Source organism: Antedon mediterranea, chromosome 2 (genome assembly GCF_964355755.1).
Source record: "Antedon mediterranea chromosome 2, ecAntMedi1.1, whole genome shotgun sequence".
Taxonomy (NCBI): domain Eukaryota; kingdom Metazoa; phylum Echinodermata; class Crinoidea; order Comatulida; family Antedonidae; genus Antedon; species Antedon mediterranea.
In genome coordinates this window covers 5,356,223-5,378,390 of record NC_092671.1, presented here as the reverse complement: position 1 = coordinate 5,378,390, position 22,168 = coordinate 5,356,223, and the positions used below count along the sequence as shown (strand labels likewise).

Sequence of the window (22,168 nt, the reverse complement as noted above, 5' to 3'; positions counted from 1 at the left end):
ATCATGATGGGAGTAAGTTGCCAAGTGGTGAAACAGTTCAAGTCTAAACCTTAGCGTTCATCGCTCAATGGTTCTGGTTCTCAGATAAGGACTATAAACTGTGGGTTCAGTGTACCCAAAAAGCTTGTGTGTACTTTAAATAACTAGTACATCTTTTGCAACGAGTAGGGGGGGTTACCCCGGTGTGCCCGCTCACACAGCCACAACCGATGAGGATGAGGTTGTGCCATAGTTGGCAGCACCGACATGAGGAGGCCCTTATGAACCAAAAGTGCTCAGATTAATCACCTCAACAATAACATGATGTGAAGCATGTTACAGGGCTTCTGATCAAGGGCCTTGAAAACACTGAATTGAATTTACATACATAATCATAACTTATACGAACTCTGTTAAACATATTAATTCAAATTTCATTGATATTATTTTCAATCGGTTTCATTTATTTGCTTTGTTTTTTGATAAAATTGTACCTTATTTTTTATTTTGGGCAGCCTTCACAAGTTTACGATTTTTGGGTTTCGTCACTCTTATTTAAAATTATTTTATCACAAACTTTGTACATAGAAAAGAAAAGAGAAATATATGTTTTGAAAAGAAAATAATGCGATGATAAGTTAAGATAGATTTTACCAATCAGCATTTGATTTTATTACTGTACTTAGTCAGTACAAGTCAGTGCACACAACTCATTAGTATAAATAGATCGTGACAGATATGATTCCTAAACTCATCAGGACTACAGATCACAATAATTTATTTGTTCCAACTGACAACAATTCAACGCAATAAGCAGTATTCCAGAATATTGATATTTTTATTCAATATTTTTCTTACAAAATAACTATTTGATAATACGAACAAATTAAACCTTTTTATCGATACAGTAAAAGACAAATTTTGTAATATCTACACAGCATGTAATCAAGAAATATTAATCACGAAAAAGGTGGAACAAAAAGTTACAAGAATATAGGCAACCATTAGGGCCAACAAAACATATACACACACATGCTGTATGCTGTAAAACGGTGAACACTAAGTACCAAAGGTGGTACTTATTAGTTTTCAATTACAGTACAACCACCGAAGTGGTGTCTTAAAAGAGGTATTTCAATTACAGTACATTGCAGTGAATAGTGTTGCCTTTCGCCTTAAAATGACTCGGCTTATGTAGCGTAATTTATACAGTATTATAGACAAATTCCATGATGCAGTATCATGAGTCAGACAAATGACACATTTCACATGAACATGCTGTAACACATAATTTGTAATGGAATAATTTGCCTAGATACATTACAAAAATTGGCTAAATTTGCTCCCTTGCTTCACGTCACCAATTTCTATTACCAACTTCACTATTTATTTAACTCGTTTTTGTTGTCTGCTACGGTAAATATCGTGAACTGGTGCGGCTTGTGTTACGTGTTCGTCTTCATCAGATTCATCATTTTGGTTTTCTCCTCCATCACGTTTCCTTTTCTTTTTCGCATCCGCCTCTTGAGTTGCGTCTTTAGGTTGGCCGTTTGATAACTGCTGAGGTGCAGCTGAAAAAGGATGTTAAACAGTCGTTTTTTAAAACTCTAAAGCAAGTGGAATATTCCATTATCTAATTAAATTCTTAAAATAAAACTTTTAGTTTATGAATAATATACTTACGTTCTTTTAAGCGACAATCTGAAATCATTCGCATTAAATCATCCACTCTGACAAATGGTCCCTAAAAATGAAAATGTTCGAAATACATTAATACAGCAAATTGATATGTTGCAAACAAACACCAGTGCATCTTGCCTGTTTTGTTTGCTTGCAATAGCTGTAACTGACCTAGGAATGTGGCTTCAAATGGGCATATGATTAGCTGATTTGCAGCATAAAAGGAGCCATGTACATATATATCAACAATTCAAGATACTTACATTAAAGGATGTTGGTGGCGGTAGAAGAGACATAACATATGAAGCTGCAGGAGGGGGAGGAAAGACACCTCCTGGAACAATATGAGCACCAATAGCTAAAAAAAATTATATGAATATTCATGAGTATGAAAAAACGGATATAAAATGGATTATTCTCACTGAAAAATATGTAAGTCTTAGATGCTCTACTTCATAACTTTCTCAACTAAGGCCTATAGCCTATATAAGTTGATGAATATACATTAGCATATATATATGAATGGGTCATTCCATGTCAGATCACCCAATGGTAAACACCCTACTGACTCGGATTTTAATGAAAATTGGTACAGGTGGTTATTAGCCTAAAAAAAGCTTAAATATAAAATTTTACGTAATTCAGAAAAACGGATTAAAAGTTACGGGCTGGACAAATTGTGAAAAAAACGCAAAAAACCGTAAAAATGGGTGCGGCCGCCAATTTTCAAAAGACCATAAAACAAGAACTACAAGTCCAATTAAAAAAAAATAAACAGTATGGGAAAGGAAATGCCCCAAATATTCCAAATTTGTTATCAGAATTGTAGTAGAATGTCTTAAAATATATTTGACCTTTTGATATATAAAATGACCCCCGGTTTGACCTTGTGGAACGTATATTTTTTTAATGTCATTATTTTTTTTTTAAACTATAAAGTGGTGTTTATGACATATGTAAAATGCTAAGATGTCTTTTACCTCATTTAGAAGATATAGTTATATCATGTTGTCTGGGTTTGTGTTTTGTATCAATCTATGTGTTAATTGATATACCAGGAGGATATTGATGAAGTAGAATACTGTACTAACAAGCAATGGGTAACAACAGACCGCACAACATTAATAACAGTGAAAAACCTATTGAAGAATGCGGTGATGAGCTAGCTGACCAAATGAAGCTAACAAGGCAGCAGTTACTGTTGCTGAAGCTCAGGGGTCATTTATCCTTTGCAGGAGATAGTACTCCAAGATGATTTTGCTGAAAATTACGCTTTTGTCATTCAAGATGAAATAAAAAGCTTTCACTGGAAAAACAAACAGGCAACACTGCATCCATTTGTAGCATACAGATGTGAGGTGGATGGAAATTTATCTAATTGCAATACACTCAACAACAACAGTGTGGACTTTCCAAAAAGTTGTTCTAAATCATTTGAAGGGTAAATTTTACGAAATAAAGAAGGTTCACTACTTTACCGATGGATGTGCAGGTCAATATAAAAATAAGTCCAATTTTATCAATCTATGCAATCACAAACATGATTTTGATTTAAATGCCGAGTGGAACTTTTTCGCCACATCACATGGGAAAAGTGCATGCGATGGAATTGGGGGGACAGTACAACGACTAGTAACCAAAAAGAGTCTAAATTTTCTATCATAATCAACTACTAACATCAATAGACATGTTTAATTTCTGTGTTGAAAACATTCCTGGTAACATTTTTTTTCATGTTTTCATTTTCATTTTATGGGAAATGACTGCTTTACCTATTTAGTTCTATTTACTTATATTGTTCTATGTAAAAGGGTCCTACAAAAAAACAAAGCTACAGCTTTTTTATGCAGGATCCTTGTTATCAGTTGTATTGCAATTATGTTGTAATTGATGACTAAATAAATGTGGAATAAATTGAAATTTCATCCGAAGAAATTAAAGAATCTGTAGCTCGACTGAAATCTCGATTTTCTGAAGCCAAAACCATTAAAGGCACCCTTCAACTGCACAGATTTGTACCGCAACAAGATGGTTCTCTTATGGTATACAAGTGCACAAAAAGATGAACCAAGGAAAGTAAACGTAACAAGCTGCCCATCAACATCTACTACATTTGCACGAGAAGTTCCACAATATGCAATTTCTCAAAATCATTTTGTGGCGTGTTTGTATGATGGTGTGTGGTGGATTGGGATGGTGCTGGATGTCATGTCAGCTGAATTTGGTGACTAAACAGTACTTTAAATCATTTATGCATCCTCCTGGTCCTTCAAAAAATGTCCATTGGCCAGATAAAGCTGATGGATTGAAGAATCAAGTGACCTATGTCTTATTGATGCACCATCACTAACATCATCATCAAGTAGGAATTTACAGTATATCAAAACAAGAAGAAGATGCAATATTGACTACTTTCAACAGGAATGATATCTTTCAATAAAACATTTATAGAGGCAATGTAAAATATAACTGATTAAACATGTTAAACACTGTTTTACACATAGAATTTGTTTGATGTGCAATTTTGAAAGCCTATAAAATAGAACTGGTACAAAAGACATCTTAGCTTTAGCTAACATTTTACAGGCAAGAAGTGTGAAAATATAAAAATTAATATTTTAACATTATAATTTTTGTTCCACAGGGTCATGGCAAAGGTCAAATTATAGGTCAATAGAACATTTTAAGGGAAATTTATAAGAGTTAATTCTGATTAAAGATTTGGAATCCTCCTTAAATGGCCATTAATTTGTTACTTGTTTCATTAAAATCGGACTAGTAGTTTTGAAAATATTGACGTTTTAAAATCGACGGTCTCGCGATATTTTGCTCTTTTTAACGATTTTCGGCCATTTTAAATTGCCCGTAACTTTTTAACGGTTTGTCCGATTTGAATAAAATTTGAAATTTTGGAATTTTTCATAGTGATTACCATATATTTCAAATTTGATCAAAATCTGAGATGGTGAGGTGTAAATTTTGGTTTTTTTTGGGTGATTTGACATGGAATGACCCGAATATTGATTAATTATAATCGAAATACAAATAATATTTATGTATGTTGACTATTCATTAGGAAAGTTATGAATATTGATTAGGTAATCTTAAAAATTCAGATACATATAATAGATAGATATGTAATAGAAACAATATTTTATACTCACGAGGAAAGGCTTTGGGTTTGAACGGTAGCATTTGTGCTAAGTCTGGCTTTGGGTATTCTGGCTTTTTCCTTTCATCTGTTAATTCTTCTGTTCTCTCTGATGAAGATGCATCTGGGTTCTTGTGGTGTGTCGTGACTTGTGTAATGGCGCTTCTTTTTATTAAATCCTAGACGACGTAAAAAATATATGTAAATATTAATTAATAATCACAATAATAAACACTTTGACTGAAGAAAAAGAAAATCCAAAAAAGAAAACTCAATTACTTTAATTTTTGTAGTAAAATTACTCTTTTTTACATTTGAGACTTTTTAAATACTGAAAATAAAAGAAAATATAGCATGTAAATATAGCTATTCTTACCCTGTAACCAAGAGCCTTTAATTCACTTGAAGTACAAGGGTAAAGGTCAAGATATCGATATCTATCAATTAACAGTGCAGTTTCCTTGTCCTTAAAATCCTGTAAAATAATAATAATTAGAAATGGTTTATTTTAAAAACTGTACATGACTAATTGTATGTATAGCCACAACATATTTTGTGATAATATTAATAATTTATTACTGTACTAAGACAATTCAAGGCAAAAAGATTGAGCCACTATTAAAGGAACACCATTAGGACCCAACAAAGTGTTTGCATCATAGGGGTGTTAGCTGAAAGGGGTTGGCTATAGTGTTAAATATATATTTTCAAAGAAAAGTTTCCTCCAAACCAAGGATTCTACATATTTCAATTAAAGCTATGTTCTCACTAAAGTTAGAATTTGAATGCAATGCAATGCAGCTTGAAAAAGCAGTGTCACAATAAAAAGACAAATAAACGTACGTCTGTAAAGTTTTGAAACCGTCTTCGCTCTACTTTTAAAATACTAGATAGGTCACCACACGTCGACTCAAAGTCTTCAAACCGTAACCAGATCTCACTAGATATAAAACAAACAAAATATTTCAATAACTAAAATACAACTTTCAAATACCATAGATTAATTATACAACTAGAGAGCTAACTCTAACATTATCAAAGCTCAACAAAAGCAATCAAGCATGAAGATTGACCTTTTATTCTTGGTGATGACAGGTTATAATTTTATCTTTAAATTGTGAATCCAAAAACTATTTATCATGTCATGTCATGGAAGTCAATACAACTAATGTGTTCCACTTCTGTACCTTTACCCACCTTATTTCACTCAGTATAAATTAAAAATATCTCCCACTGTAAAAAAACTCTTCACATTTGCATACAATTTTATTCTCCAGCCTAGAACTTTTTTTTACTATTACTCACCAAGATTTGTCCATTGGTAATGACCCTGATGTTAGCACCCTCTCAAATAAAACTCTAGTGTTATTATCCTCTATATAAAAAAAGATTGATTAGGAAATTAGCAAATGACTTAAAGTTGTGCAGTTGTGGTAGGGAAAGTAAGCAAGCAACTTCTAGCTGGGGTGGGGAATCAGGTGAACACAAATAGCTCACAGTAGACTATCATTCATACCTTACCCTAAAAAAGTATTATTTATTTTTATTTAATTGCTGAGGTAATATTATTATTTCTAAGCATATATTGATAAAATACTAAGATCAACCAATTGAAGTTTAGTTTCGCTAGTTTTAGTTTAATTTTTCGTACAAAGCGCTTTATTTATTTATACAATTAATTTAGGTAGGCCTTATTATTTCTTACACCTACCATTTAAATGTGAAAGATACTCCAAATAGGCAAGCACATACTCAGGGACGTGCCCATATTTCTTAAGTCCTAGCTCAAAAATCTTGAAAGCCACCTTAGAATCCTGAAATATAATTTTTCAATATTTAAGTATTTATAATATCTTAGAATATAACACACCTTGCAAAATAAATGTAATATCAAATGAATCATGCAGAAATTTATTAAAATTATGAAATTTGTTACAAAACACTTAATTCTATGAAAAGATGGAGCCATTTAATTTAATTATTTAATAAAACAGCGTCATCTTCTGTTCTGTTTCAACAAAACAAGTGTAAATGCAGCTTTATATTAATAGTCAACTCTTCTTCAACTGCAGAAACCTTACAAAACCAGAAGATACTGGTCTTAAATTTAGAAAATTAGACAAGGTTATCTGTTTTGAGAACACAGATCTAAAACATGACATGACCACTGTAACTAAGAACTCACTTTACTGCAGTAGTATTCCATCAGAGCTGCAGCTGCATAGACATGGTACTGTGAGCGCGAGTCCTCTCTTGCCTTCTTGAATATGCCACGTGCAGACTTAATTCCTTCAGCTCTGCGGCCAAACTTCATATACTGAATGTATGCCTACAATAATTTGATAATACATACTAGTTTTTATTTTGTTACAAATGTATACGATTTTGATACAGAAAATAGTGGGAAGATCCACCAGAAACTGGATTTTAGATAAGTGTTCATTATGGAGGTGTCCGCTTATAAGAAGTGTCTATCAGTTCTACTGTAGTAAATAAATAAAAAAAAAACAAGTGATGACATCTAAGAGCAAGAGAATAAATGTAGAACATACCAGTGTAGGGTCAATTTCTTCAATAGTCAAAAATCGTTTGTAGATATTGTGAACTTTATCATACTTCATCCTTGCCTAAATAATAAATAAAATTGTTGTTACAAGTTGCTTGAATTAAAACAAATTGTTTTAACATCTATACTATATTAAACATTTTATTGTATTATTTTTTATAAAACATTTAACAGTAACTACAGGTGGATAATTTGCATACCTCTTCAAAATCTGCATATGCAAAGTAGAGTAACATATTGTTCTTTAGAAGTGTGGTAATAGCTCTTTCATATATAGCAGCTGCTTCGTCACTGAACACTTTTGCATTGTTGATATCCTGTAAAAAATAAATTTAAATTATAATTTTTTTTCTATACATCTATGTAAATGAATAATATATATATACATCAATATTATATTCTTAAACAGAATTCTTAACTACAAAATAATTGTAATAGCTTCCTCAATTTCATTTTGCTTACCCCTTTCTCTGCAAATATCTTGCTTGAATTTTCTAGATAGAGGGCAGCCTCATACCAAATATCAGGATGATGTCCAAGACAAAGTAACGTCTGTTCATATGCAAACATTACTAAAAACAAAGTATTGAAAAATTATTATTTAATACATATGTGACAGTTGGTGTGCACCTCCGCCTCTGTTTTCATCTTGTTTTCCTATGCTATTGATTCTTTAATTTTATGTTAATCCAACCTTGTTTTTTATGATCCTAATGACTGAGCTTCTAGATTATTTAATACAATTATTGGGAATACAAAATCATATATTATTTTAAATAAAATGAATTGGTAAACTTCAAATTATTTGGCAAAAATTGGAGTGTCTGTATTAGATACTTTATACACTAATGAAATTGCTGATGTCCAAGCTGGGCCTACATTTTAAGTAGACCCATGTCCAAGAATGGCCTTATGCCAAAAGGTATGTCCATGTAAAAGGTGGGCCTATCAGAAGGACATATTACCTCTTTTTGTGATGAGAGTTTGATCTTCAGTGCGAAGTGGGTTACTCTTTTCAAACGCAATATAACTTTTCCACAGCTCAACTTGTTTTGCTTCTTCAGGTGTTCCCATTGGTGGTACAGAAGGGTTGTTACGATTCAAACCTTTCGTGTTTGCTTCAAATTCCTGTTTAAAAAAGAAATCACAGGAAAAAAAATGCAAAAATAGTAAATACATTCTCACAACAAGCACAAAATAAATCAGTAAAATGCATGCAATAAACAGCAATCCCTATAAAAATCATGGAAATAATAATAGATTTCTATCATTCTGAAAAAAAATACCTTCGCAACTCTTCTGGCATTCTGATAGTCTCGGTTCCTGTCCTCCAACAACTTTTTGGCAATGATTGGATTGATACTCTACAAAATAATTGATCTTTCAACAATTAATGGTGTGAAAAAGTCTAGGTACAGATAATATATGAAATTCTGAAATGAACACAATCTTACAAATACATAAAAACACCTATTAAAGGGACAACATCGGGACCCCAGAACGTTAATAGAGTTGTCTACTGAATAGGAGTTGGCTATAGTGTTAATACCTATATTTCCCCTTTATTAGCTTCAAAGGAATGTGACAAATAATGATTACTTGATTGACAAAAGTTGATTATGAGTCAACTACCAAAGAATCTTAACTGTTACACTTTGGGTAATGTTACTGGGTTTTTTTAGCTGGGGTTGTGCGTAAATTGATCTGCCTATGCTTATAGAGGGTTGAGCACCCTTTACATTGTGTACTGTTCTTACATTTTCATACTGTACATAGTCTTTCCATAGTGCATCAATGTTGATCATAGGGTTAACAATACCCCTCTGGTACACTCTCCGCACTGCTGTGATACGCTGGTTCTCTGCATAGGATCCTACAGCTTCACTGCAAAACGAATTAGTAAAGTAGATATAAATTACAAAAATTAAAGGAGAAAAATTAAAGGAAAAAATGACAGAAGACAAATAGAAGAAATATTTAAAAACTAAGCAATAAAAGGAAGAAGCAAGTGAATAAAAGGGAAACAACATTATGATTGAGAAAGAAACTCAGGAAGGATTTAGGCCTATATAAATATAAAATAAAAGGCAACACAAGAAAAAAAACGTCATGAAAAACAAAGAATGAAGAAAAGGAAGGATGTATAAATAGAAAAAATGAAAGGGCAATACAAGAAAAAAAAACGTTATGGTTGAAAAGAAAACTAGAGAGGAAAAACAAAGAATGAAAAAAAGGAAGGATGTATAAATATAAAACGAAACGGCAATACAAGAAAAAACCGTTATGGTTGAGAAAGAAAACTGAAGAAGTAAAACAAAGAAAGAAAAAAAGGAAGAATATATAAATAGAAAAAGGAAAGGGCAAAACAAGAAAAAACGTTATGGTTGAGAAAGAAAACTGAAGAAGAAAAACAAATAATTAAAAAAAGGAAGAATGTATATATAGAAAAAGGAAAGGGCAAAACAAGAAAAAACGTTATGGTTGAGAAAGAAAACTGAAGAGGAAAAACAAAAAAAGGAAGGATGTATAAATAGAAAATAAAGGCAATACAAGAAAAAACAAATTGAGAAAGAAAACTGGAGAAAAAATGAACGGATGTAAATACGAAAGAAGAACGTAAACAGCGATTCGGAAAAACGTATAAAAGACAACGAAATTAGTAGACTAAAAAGAAGAAAGATAGGGTTTATGAGAGACACGTTTGGTGTTCTTATCGTATTGAGCGTGAAAACTAACGTAATACCAGTGCTAAAGAAAGTTAAGATACAGCATTTAAAGAAGTCAAACAGATTTGTTTTAAGTAACGTTTTTAGAAGGTAACGAACAATTCAAACCAATTTGTTAATAACTTACACTCCTTTCAGAAAAGTAATATATTCCTGCCATATTTGATATGAATTCACGTCCATCCCCATCTTATCGAGCGCGAAATCGTACGCCTGCGCCATCTTCTCGCGAAACGACGGCAGAGTGCATTTAGTTTCACGGACATAACTCAGGTAGCACTTCCACAGATCGGCATTTAACACTTTCATTAAGCAACGCTGGAAAAGCTGTAAATGAAACAAAAGGTATTCGATAATATATTACGAACGCATTCTAGCGTAACATCTACGTCTCTGCGTTGCGTCCAAGTGGCATCTAATCTTAACTGTCAAACGACATTATAAGATACGTGTTAATTGAAAGGATACGTAGGACGACGTAATAAGTAACTAGATTATGAACGTTTTGAATTATAAAAGTCGGGAGTTAAATACGGAGCGTTTCAAACGCATGCTATTCGACCGTATGGATTCAAATGGCACATCGTTCCAAACGTAAATAATTAACTATATGGAGTATGTTATTGCACAACCTATGTTTCCATTCCAACCGTACCGTAAGAAATTCCGTTAAGAATGGGATTCCAAACGTATACTTTATCACAATCGTATGAAATTCCAAACGTTAGGATTGACGAACGTATTCATTAAAAACGTATTGAATTCACATATAAAAATTAAGTACAGAATAACAATGGCAATTCCGAACATACACGTGGTATTCCGAAAGTATGAAATTGCGAGCTTCAAACATGCGGAAATACATGCGTACGGAATTACGTCAGTCAGACATTCTGAACATGCGAAATTACATACGTACGGAATTACGTCAGTCAGACATTCTGAACATGCAGAATTACATACGTACGGAATTACGTCAGTCAGACATTCTGAACATGCGAATTCGTATACGCACGGAACTACGTCAGTCAGACATTCTGAACATGCGGAAATACATACGTACGGAATTACGTCAGTAAGAAATACCGAACGTATGAATTTAGATATTAATGGCATTCCAAACCGTATGGATGGATGAATGAATTTTGTATAATTTAAAATTGACTTTAGGCCGAAAAGAAACTAATTCATTCATAAACTAATATGAAACGGATTTCAAAAGACGTTTAATATAACGAAGTATCAAATAATATATTTTATCCTCTTACCTTTTCAACTCGATCATAATTCTTTTGTCTCATCTGTAAATGAAAGAAATGGAATGCACATTGTTTTATACATTTTTATACGAATTACAGCAATCAACATAGGACTATATAACGTATTGCGTTTTTTTGTAACCCGGATGGTTCGTTATGTAATTAAAAAGAGATTGAAACGTTGTTTTTCCGTTGATATCGGTACGGTAATTGTTCTGTTTGAACACATCTTCGATTTAAAATATATTGGTGTGAAATTCCAATTAAGGCAGTAACAAAAAGGGGAAGGGGATAGGAGTATGAATAAGGAAATACGTATATAAATTAAAGCTCTATAATATTGAAAATAATATTACTAACAATCAGATATTTATTTAAGTTGATACACAATAAAGATATTATTATGGGCAGGAAATGGTGATTGGAGAGAGATCGGCGCTTCCGTCACGTCTGGATCCATCCGCGCTTTGCCGATTCTATATTATCTTATCGTCAATATTGAACGTATGGTTGTGGTATAACGGAACAAGATTATAAATAAGGAGTGTCTGAGTTTGTATTTAACAAATGTACAGTATATATGAGGCGCACACGAATTTACACAGACGAGCGGTAACGGAAACCGGAAAACCAGCGTGTCCACGTTCCTACATCTATCATGAGCGGCGTTTTGAGTAAATGGTCATACGAAATATAAATATATATTCTATAAATTTCCGGTTATCGTTTACCGCTCTTCTGTTTAAATTACCTAGCATTTAACAACGGGTTAAACACAAAGAAAACACATCATTAATACTAGTGACGGAACTAGAGTAAAACTAAAATAGATGTATAGGAAAAGAACAGCAATCTTGGGAAAAAACAACGACACAAGAAACATTATCTAGAAACTGCGGATGCGTAAACATTACCGAGATCTCGGTTTTTAGAAGAACCAAAAATGGAATTAAAGCTCAACCAACTGACACATTGATAAGTAAGACTAGGCAATGTGACTAAAACGCGGAAATGCAAAAATGCAACGCATGACAAAACAGAAGAAACCAAAGGGAATGGCCTACCTAATAAATATAGCGAAAGAGCTCAATATTGATGAACATGGAACGTAAAATCATTAGCAGATATAACAGAGATCAAATGTGTATTCCAATAAATAGAGCGAAAGCTATTAGAGCTCGATTGATGGCTGCGGCGGAACTCCAACACAAAACTTATCATCACGGGATACTTGGTAAATGGAACGAAAGAGTTCAAATAGATATGAACGCGGTGGAAGATATACGGAACATGCAAGAAACGCAAACTTATCAAGAAACACGGCAAAGACCAAATGGATGGGGATACTGTACTTGGATAATGGAGCGAAAGTACAGTGCTAACATTTATGGCCGGCTGCGGTAAACGACACACACAATGCAAAATAACCAGGATATACAACAGAGAACTACAATTAAGATATTTGATATTAGAGTGCGCAAGAGCTCAAATTAATGGGACATGGTGGAACTACCAACACGCAACACAAAAATCACCGGGAGACTAAATGGGGGATACCTGGTTGGGTGGGGAGGGGGGCGGGGTTATGACTGATAAATGGAGCGAAAGAGATTAACTGTAAACACGCACGCAAACTAATCAGGAGACACAGTAAGGATATCGGACGAGTGGAGCGAGAGAACAAAATGACTGCGACGGATCTACCAACACGCAACGCAAAATCACCAGGAAAAACGGAGAACAAATGGTGATACCTGATAAATGAAGCGAAAGAAAAAATGATGGCGGCGGCGAAACTATTAACAAATAACTCAAAATCACCAGAATAAAAGGAGATCACTGGTGGTACCGGATAAATAAAATAAAAGAGTTCAAATTCACGGCTGTGGCAGAACTACCAACATGCATGACCGCAAACTCACCAGGAGACCGACAGAGATAAAATGGAATTACTTAATAAATGGAATAAAAGAGTAAAAATGATGACTGTGGCGTAAGTATATCAAAAAACAAAACACAATCACCAGGAGACAAAAGAAAGACCTAAATGGAGATACCAGTAGGACAAAATAGTAGGACAAGCAGGTGATCCATTCCGAGAGATAAGAAAGGAGATTAGGGACATATTTTTATTTGTAAAGTAGTATTGTATGGAGCATCCTAGTATAACAAGAGAACGATACACGTAGAATAAATAAAACGCTTTCGATTATGAAGACATTGGACCAAGAAATAACGTGTCATATCTGTTGAGGAATTGATTGAGGACGCCCGTCCCACCCAATGTCCACGCATGCATTAACATGACTTAATTTAGTCCGTCGTCGTACTGTACCATGGAGGAATTCGAAAGCTTGTTAAATGTATTTAACGGTGTATGATCTTTTTTCAAGCCAAAATGTTTTATTTAGTTATTAGTTATGCCTCTTTTATCTTGCTGTACACTAATTAATTTGACTGTTTTGGCAGAGTAGGACTCGGTAGACTGAACATTGACCATTGAGATCACCAGTAATGACGGGATAAAGGTCTATTTACACTAGGACGCTAACGATCGACGATAAATGTGCATTTTTCCTACTAAAAACAGAAATCTAAAAAGTTTTATCGTCGCGATATTTTTGCTCTTACTAATTATGCCGTCATTTTGATTGAATTTTAAAAAAAAATATTATTTTTATCAGACATCATAAATGGTTATAATATGTAGGATGCAAACTTTTTGGATTTCTGTTATGTAGGAAAAATGCATATTTATCTATATATATCGTCGATCGTTATTGCCCTAGTGTGTTGCATCCTTGAAGGCATTCGTTGTGATGTTTTCTCCCGATGGACATGGTGGAAGATTGGGGTTTTTTTTTACCAAAAAAGGGTACACAAACCAATGACTCTATGAAGAAATACTAAAATTAATTCTGGCATATTTAACATCAGTAAAATGTTAAAAATAGATAATGTGAAACACATGTGATGTTGTATGCTGGATGTATCCTATGATACGTAAAACATCTAGCAAGATACAGTAGGAAGAATCTGGTGGAATTGGTATTCTAAGTAACGGCTTAACTTAAGTTCAAACCAATTTTAATTTCAGCAACTGATAAGAATATATTTTGTCATAAAGAACACAGGTGCCGTCTGACACGCTGAAAACAAGTAGGGCGAACACATGTTGACTTAGATACTTCAACTATGACAGAGGTTGTCACATCTAATTGATCGTGAAACGTGTGGAAGAACATAAATGTATAGGCCTACATAATAATTTTACACAATTGTGAATTACTAAATGTGCCAAAATCATAATAAAAAGTAGGTTCGTTCTCTCTAAAGGGGCTTTTAATTTTCAATGAAAGTACAGTACATAGAAATGTACATAAAAGTACCGTATACAGAATCTTTATATTAGATACAACTACAAAGCCCGATTATGACATTTTATTAGGCCTACTATAACTGACACGGTTTTTGTGACTGACAACAAATCAGATTTCATTCGTTTTAATTTGGTCTAAACATGAAGGAATTATTCCTCTATGATCTAAACAAAGGTAATGTTTAACAGATGAGGGAACTACAGTACATAGTTGAAAAGATCCACAACAAACTTTGCAATTTAAAAACGACAACAAACAAAACGGACTCAATCAATATTTTAGATTAGGTTTAAGCTTCGTTCTAAAATGAAAAAGCTTCGTGGAAGAGTCTTTGCAATGAGAAGAGTAGGTCTACCGGAGGAGATATACTATCGGTACTAACATACTGGAGATACAGTGGAACTGAGCTTCACAGAAAATGTAACTAAATTTATTCTGTAATAATGAAAATGGAAGTAGATCAGGCCTAAATCAGTCGTCGAAGACTAAAATATTCGTATTCGGGGCAAAGAATTTCAATAAATCGGCCTAATTTTCTTTCCTTTGAGCAAACCTTTACATTGTAGTAGGCACTACAGTTTACTAGTGGAATTATGCAAGTGTGATCGGGAACATTGCCAACCGTCTAACATGCAGTAGTGTACATCATTATGAAAACATAGTTATGTACACATACATACCGGGGCTCCTACTGTGCTTTATTTTAACAATGCTGCTTTACTCGTTAGTGTATATTATCTTTCAATAAACTACCTTGTGAACAAGACAGCGTGAGAAGGATCGAGTTTAAAGGAGAAAAACCAAAGCAGTGGGAACTTGAAATCACGCAAAATAACACTGACGATAATGATATTTCCATTACAATACAAGCTAACAACTTCATACGATTCCATCCGAATCCAAAACAGATTTGAACTTTGAATCGGGCACAAGAACAAGAAAATGTTAATAAATAAATAAATGTACAGTACAAGCAGCTAACATTATTTGATTTTGTCAAACATACGGTACGGTAAATGTATGTTTCACACAATTTTTTCGCACCCGTACTTAAGAGGTACTTGAACAAGCGGGAAATTTGAACCACAAATCACAATTCTGACACGTGTACCGTAGGCCTAACACGCAGGCTAACAATTATGATTTTATAACATTTTTAGACAGACAGAAGCACGTGATTTGTGCCAGATTATATTATTATGGAAAACATAAAGAAGCGGGACCTTTGAACCTCAAATCACAATACTGACAAGTGTACCATAGGCCTACACGCTAACAAATATGATTTTATCAAATTCTAAAACAGAGCAAGAAGCACGTGATTTGTTCCAGATTATCATAGAAAGGATCGTTGTTAAAAAAAAGAAAAAAAGCGTGATATTTGAACCACAAATCACGCATGCCTTTTTTCGGATTGTCAATGCATAGACAATTTAAACAAAGAGATACTATACAGCAGAACCAGGGAAGAGTGATTTTATCAAATTCCAAGACAGAGACAGAAGGACGTGAAAAGTACCTTCTTAAAAAGAAAAATAACAGAAGCGGGAGATTTGAACTACAAATCACGCATGCTCCATATGCTTTTGTCCTGATTGTCAATGAATAGACAATTTAAACAAAGAGATACAACACAGCAGAACCAGGGAAGAGTGAAATTACGTACTGTATGTAATTTCATTCTTTCCTGGTAGAACACCTCACTCCAGGGCGGGTTGACACGTAGTCAATCAGACTATTGTCAAAGAAAAATGGGTGTATCATCAAACACTTTCTTTTCAAATCTGAATGGAACTACTGTACAGTACGTACGGAGTTGACACAGACCAAGTGTTCAAAAAATTATATGAATATGTAATGGTGACATTCGTTTGTACTAATAAAATAAAATACGTAAATATACAGTACAATAATTGGCGAATACCCACCAAGAAAAAAAGTGTTTACACCCAGCAGTCCCGATTGAGACTACTGTAACACAACTGGGAAACAATTTTGTGATTGCTTCCACCAAAGAGAAGTTCAATTAAGTAAGGTTTATGATCATGAACAGACGTTGGTTACATTATATCTACTTTGCTCTATGATCTTTCGCATGCATGTAGTAAAAGACCGCTGGATTTCGAACCACCTAATTACTTTCTCAGTAGTATAGGCAACTAAACATAGTTGGGCCTGGCGTTTACTAAAATTCACATGTATATACCCCTACTTTACAATGGTACTGTCCATTGTTAGGTCGTTTTATTCAAGTGTTGGCTTTTTCCGGAGTTCCCTTTCACAAAGAATAGTGCATTCTCCAAAGACCAATCAAATTCATAACACATTAAATTACCATTTATTTATTCAATGTATTGTTATTGTCTGTGGTACTTACCTCACACAGCTTTGTGTAAATGACTAAAATGATCTGGTGCTAATAATACACTAAAATCAATCACAAAGCTTCAAATATTGTACAATAGTTTTAATAACACACACAAACTTTTTTACCACTTAACAACAAGTCATTTGAGCATTTTCTTTAATTATTCTCAAAACACCTTTAATCTGATAATTAAACCCTAATGTCTTTATATTAAAAACAATTAAATGCTTTACGAATATTATCAAATTAAACTGTGCATAGTTATGATATCAATGCGTACACTGCTGTTGACGAAGATATTAAAATTAAATTTACGATTAGCACATGTGCAAAATGAATACAATTAATTTCAGTTAACTCTACTATTGTCTAAAAGAGAGCATGCTTTTTCAAAAGTATGTAACTGTAAATAATATTTTATATACCATAATATCACATTATAAATGGCAGCAACTGTTTATTTAAAATAAAAGAAATACTTTTATTTTGTGGCTGAAAAAAAATGCATGTTAGTTAGTAGAAGACAAAACACTGTACAGTATTTCACACAGTTAATTCTTCGTCTCCTCATTGCATACACTATTCTCCCAATTGCATTACTTTCACATGCACACTAATACTTTTTGTAATACAGCATTAATACTGTAACATTAAAAACTTGAAGGCCCGCTTATTTTGAATCGGCATTTATTTATCATATGACATCTAGAACACTCTATCAGAGTTACAGATTAATTTTTTTTATTATATATATGTACATTTAAAATTTGAACAGCCGGAACAAAAATTTAACAATAACACTGTACAGTTTACTGTACTTTTGATTTCTTTAAATGACAATTTTATTTTTGATTAGATGGTTGTTTTAGACATTGTATTCCAAAATTGTACAAATGGATTTTGGCCATATCAAAAGAAAGGATACCCTTACAGTAATAAAGATTTAACAAGTCACTTTCACACCACCTCCCCAATTTTACAGTAGTCTCAATATCACTTTCTTATAAAATTGACACAGCAGCTCAACAATATATTCAAAACTCAATCAAAATTGTTCAATGTCTCAAACCTCACCAAAATCTAAAATTAAAGCTCACTCCCTATCCCCAGCTCACCTACTATTCTAACCACGGTGCATAGAGAACTAAAACCAAATCTCAATCCAAAGTGTCTTTCTGAATTTATTTTCAAAAAGTACTCAACATCTTCGTTTCTGTACACAACATCTGTACATTCTAAGAAAATGTAAGAAGTTTGGTAATGTAGGTTTGTATGAAAAAAAAAACAAAGTTCTGTACAGAAAACAAGCCCTGTAAAGTTCTGTATGAAATGAAAAACACAAGTTTTGTAAATTGTTGTATATATTGAAATTCTAGTTTTGTATGAGAAATACAAGGCATGTGTGCACTTTGTATGGAAAACACATCATGTACATTACAAATGAAGAAAGCTCTGTAAATTGTATGAAAAACACATGTTTTGTAGTGCATTTTTTATAGAAAAAAAAGTTCTGTAAGTTGTTTTTATATTCAAAACAAAATTTCCGCAAATTGTATAACATATTCTGCAAGTTGTATTGTATGAAATAGGTTCCGTAAATTACTGACAATGACATGGAAATACTGTATGTAGGCTATATTGAATGAAACACAAATTTCAGAGAACATTTTCATTAAAGAACTTAATAAGCAATAACTACCGATTAATCTAAATTTAGAGTATGTTATTTGCTGCCATTTGATAAATGCATACTGTAGCAACACTGTAAGCGTGTATTGTAGCATTTAGCTATAATATGCTAAAGTGGCGGAAATAATCCCTGAATTTTGATAAGTTGTACTGTACTGTATAGACACTTAATTATCTTATACTATATTGTTGTATCAAAAAAACATCTGTCATTGTAATTCATGATTTGTTGAGGTTTTGCAAGTGTGTTAATTTATGCAGTTGTCAGTAGTAATTAATGTGTAATGTGAACCGTGAATGGTATGTATTGTTTTCACTAGAAAAAGGAAGATAGGACAAAATTAAATTAAAGTAGAGTAGTATGTTCTTGAGTTGTGTCCTGGAGCAAACAATGCTTAATTATGACAATGAGTTACCTTCTGATATTAAATACAACATTGTCATTTTTGTACTGTACAAACATACAAAAAATTTCCATAATTTATTCCATGAATTAATTTACCAAACTGGTTTCATACAATCATTTATTATACACGGTTTTTTATGGCCTTTTTTCCTTCCATTCCAATTTTTAAAATTTGAATTTTTTCAATAATGAATTTTAATTAGTATATTGCAGTATAAAACAATGTTTTAATAAACATTTATATACAGTAGCTCATGTTCTTGATCAACTGTTGTGGTTAGGTGAATCCATAAAGTGTTGTACTGTTCAGTTTATTATTATCTGTTGTTATTGTTTTGTTTTTCTACAGGACTGTTTTCACTCACTCATATCCAAATCCATATAAACATCTCACTAATTAGCTCAATTTCTCTCTCCTACTCAAACTCAATAAAAACCGTCCAATAAAAAGAGACAACAAAGAAAACGCAGTACACAAATCAGTCGTAAGACTCATTTACTGTGTGAATGTCGGTTATCACAGACTTTAAGCATGAACATTTTTTGCATACTAACTCTGTGACAGCCATATATGCATAAAATAATAGTAATCATGAACTGAAAACAATATGATGAACCACACAAAAGTGAAACATTGAAGGTAGAAATATTATAAACAATATTTATTATAGATAATATATTGCACAAATAATTTAGTTAACAACAAAGGGTTATAAAAGTCAATACTGGGCCCATTGTCGTAACATTTGAGATGTAGCGCACATAAAATCTTATTTTGTTTAATGGTTATTACATACAGAATTGAAGGAATTTAATATTTTCACTTTTTTTTTTCAATACTGAATTGGTCCTTTAAATTAAGCCAGGAGTAAGCGCCTAAAACGGTAAAGATTTAGGCTGGGTAATTTAAAAGCAAGATGAAAGGGCCTAAAAAAGTATTATGGTAAATATTTAGCTGGGTAATTTACAGTAAATTAAGTCAAATAGAAGGCATTATAAAGGCAAACCTGGTGATATATAAATTAAGTCATATGGAAGGGCCTAAAACGGCAAACATTTGAGCTTGGTGGTTTATATTAAGCAAGGTGGTTCACACACAATTAAATCTAGCATGCTTATACATTTCTGTCTTCAAGTTTCACTGTAAATCCTAAATATTAATTGAATTATTAGCAAGAAAGTAAAATAAAGATTGCTAGTAACCTCTTGATCAGTGTATATTTTCCAGTATCTTCCAGAGTTAGGGAACGTGGATACAAGCAGTTCATACAGTGGTCTTGCTTTATCAACTGGTTGATTCTGTTGAAAAATAAAAACAAGAAATCATTAGCTAGGATAATTATTAAAACTCTCTACCAAACTATGTTGTGACTGTGTAATGTTTCTGCAATTAATTTTTGTAACTGTTGCTCATTTCCTCATCGTTTATCAACATCACGACATAGCGCACTTAACAGGGCTCTTTTCAATCATAGTGATTATTGGCTATTTGTTTTGTGATTGTTAATGTAAATTTGTATGTATAGATCCCTCTGTGAATATACTGAATGATGATAGTGCATCAATTTGATCTCTGTTGCGTGTGCGTTTAATTGTCCTTGCTTGAGATCTAAAGTGTTGTTTTGCTGTACGACTATGAGGCGTCACTATATCTGAATGATACCATGAAACACTTTAGTGGTCTAATGGTCAGGACAACTGCAAATCAAGCAGAAGGTTGCAGGTTTGAATCTCTGCCTGTAAATATATCTTTTATTTTTTTGGATTTTATATTTATAAGTTTCCATTGAATTAAACAAATGTTCTAAACATCAAAATAACCTGAAATTAAATTAAAGTTTCTTACCGCAGCTTCTCGTAGCAGTACACTCCAAGCATCAACATCATACGGTGACGCCTCCACCTTCTTTTGTGCCTTTTTTACTTTGTCTGGTATGTATCCCCATCCCTAAAAATATCAGGTACAGGGTTGTTAAACAAATAATGCAAAAATACTGCAGTGTAGTCATGAAGATGCATTATTATGAGGTCATTACAACATTATTATTGGACATTTCTCTAAAAATCGTACTGCTAGGCCCACTTCACTCGGATCTCTCTCTCTCTCTCTCTCTCTCTGGTGTGTATTCTCAGAACTCTACAGAAAATATTAAATTAAATGCATTATTTTATTTACTATATAGGGCCTAGGCCTAATTGGAAAACTGACACATTAATAATAATAGACTTCTATTTAGCCACTTTAGGGGTTTACCACTTTATACGCATAAATGCCCTCCACAGGCCACTGTCCGGCCATTCCATATGACCGGTGGTTCACACACACAGGCTACAGAGTACAGTACACGACAGTGTAAATGTAGAAGATTTACCTCATGCCGCGCGGCCGCCTCGTGAGCTTAAAAAATGGCTAACTGTAATAATAACCACCCAAACTTTTACGTTGCATTACTATATAAAACAAGATAAAAAACCACGCATACATACCGCAAAAAGTTCCGGTCTTGTTTCTTTAGCTATGGGAGCTGACATCTTTAATAGATGTGTCCTTTATATGCCTAAATTATTGTGTAAACCGATTCAAATCAGAAAAACAACAAACCCTAAACCCGCGAGAAACAAAACGACGTACAGTAAAACTCCCGGATGATTTCTCGTAGTCTTTTAACCAGTCGTTAAAATAATAGAGGGCGATGTTTATGAATTTATTGAAGATCCATTTATAATCAATTATATATGGCTCTGATTTATTGTTGATTGTTTGATAACGTATTTTCTTTAAATTATTTTATTCACTTTCATTTGTGTGAATTGGATATTTACCGTTATTTACTGGAAAATAAATTTTCAAAACAAGTTTGTGTCCTTTAAACACGAACAATACGTGGACTAGGCATATTTCGAACAACTACTACAGTACGGTACTATGTTGAAATAAAAATGTGTTCCTAATTTTTCTTAAAT

General features: G+C 33.0%; 1 protein-coding gene across 2 annotated transcripts; it reads right to left on the bottom strand.

The window, feature by feature from the left end:
• Positions 1 to 677: 677 nt before the first annotated feature.
• Positions 678 to 21,830, bottom strand: LOC140040151 (cleavage stimulation factor subunit 3-like). Of its 2 annotated transcripts, XM_072085859.1 has the most exons (20): positions 21,692 to 21,830; positions 21,051 to 21,152; positions 20,408 to 20,503; positions 11,371 to 11,403; positions 10,230 to 10,429; positions 9,134 to 9,260; positions 8,663 to 8,740; positions 8,342 to 8,504; positions 7,839 to 7,948; positions 7,577 to 7,693; positions 7,363 to 7,437; positions 6,996 to 7,139; positions 6,522 to 6,624; positions 6,116 to 6,185; positions 5,654 to 5,750; positions 5,187 to 5,285; positions 4,824 to 4,989; positions 1,923 to 2,017; positions 1,663 to 1,723; positions 678 to 1,550 (listed from the first exon to the last, which is right to left on the bottom strand). In XM_072085859.1, exons 1-20 carry the CDS (start codon positions 21,734 to 21,736, stop codon positions 1,366 to 1,368), a joined length of 2,166 nt encoding a protein of 721 aa, XP_071941960.1. In that variant the 5' UTR covers positions 21,737 to 21,830; the 3' UTR covers positions 678 to 1,365. The 2 variants fall into 2 exon arrangements, with proteins under 2 accessions (XP_071941960.1, XP_071941961.1); XM_072085860.1 differs by lacking the exons at positions 678 to 1,550; positions 1,663 to 1,723 and adding an exon at positions 1,758 to 1,842.
• Between the last annotated feature and the right edge of the window lie 338 nt (positions 21,831 to 22,168).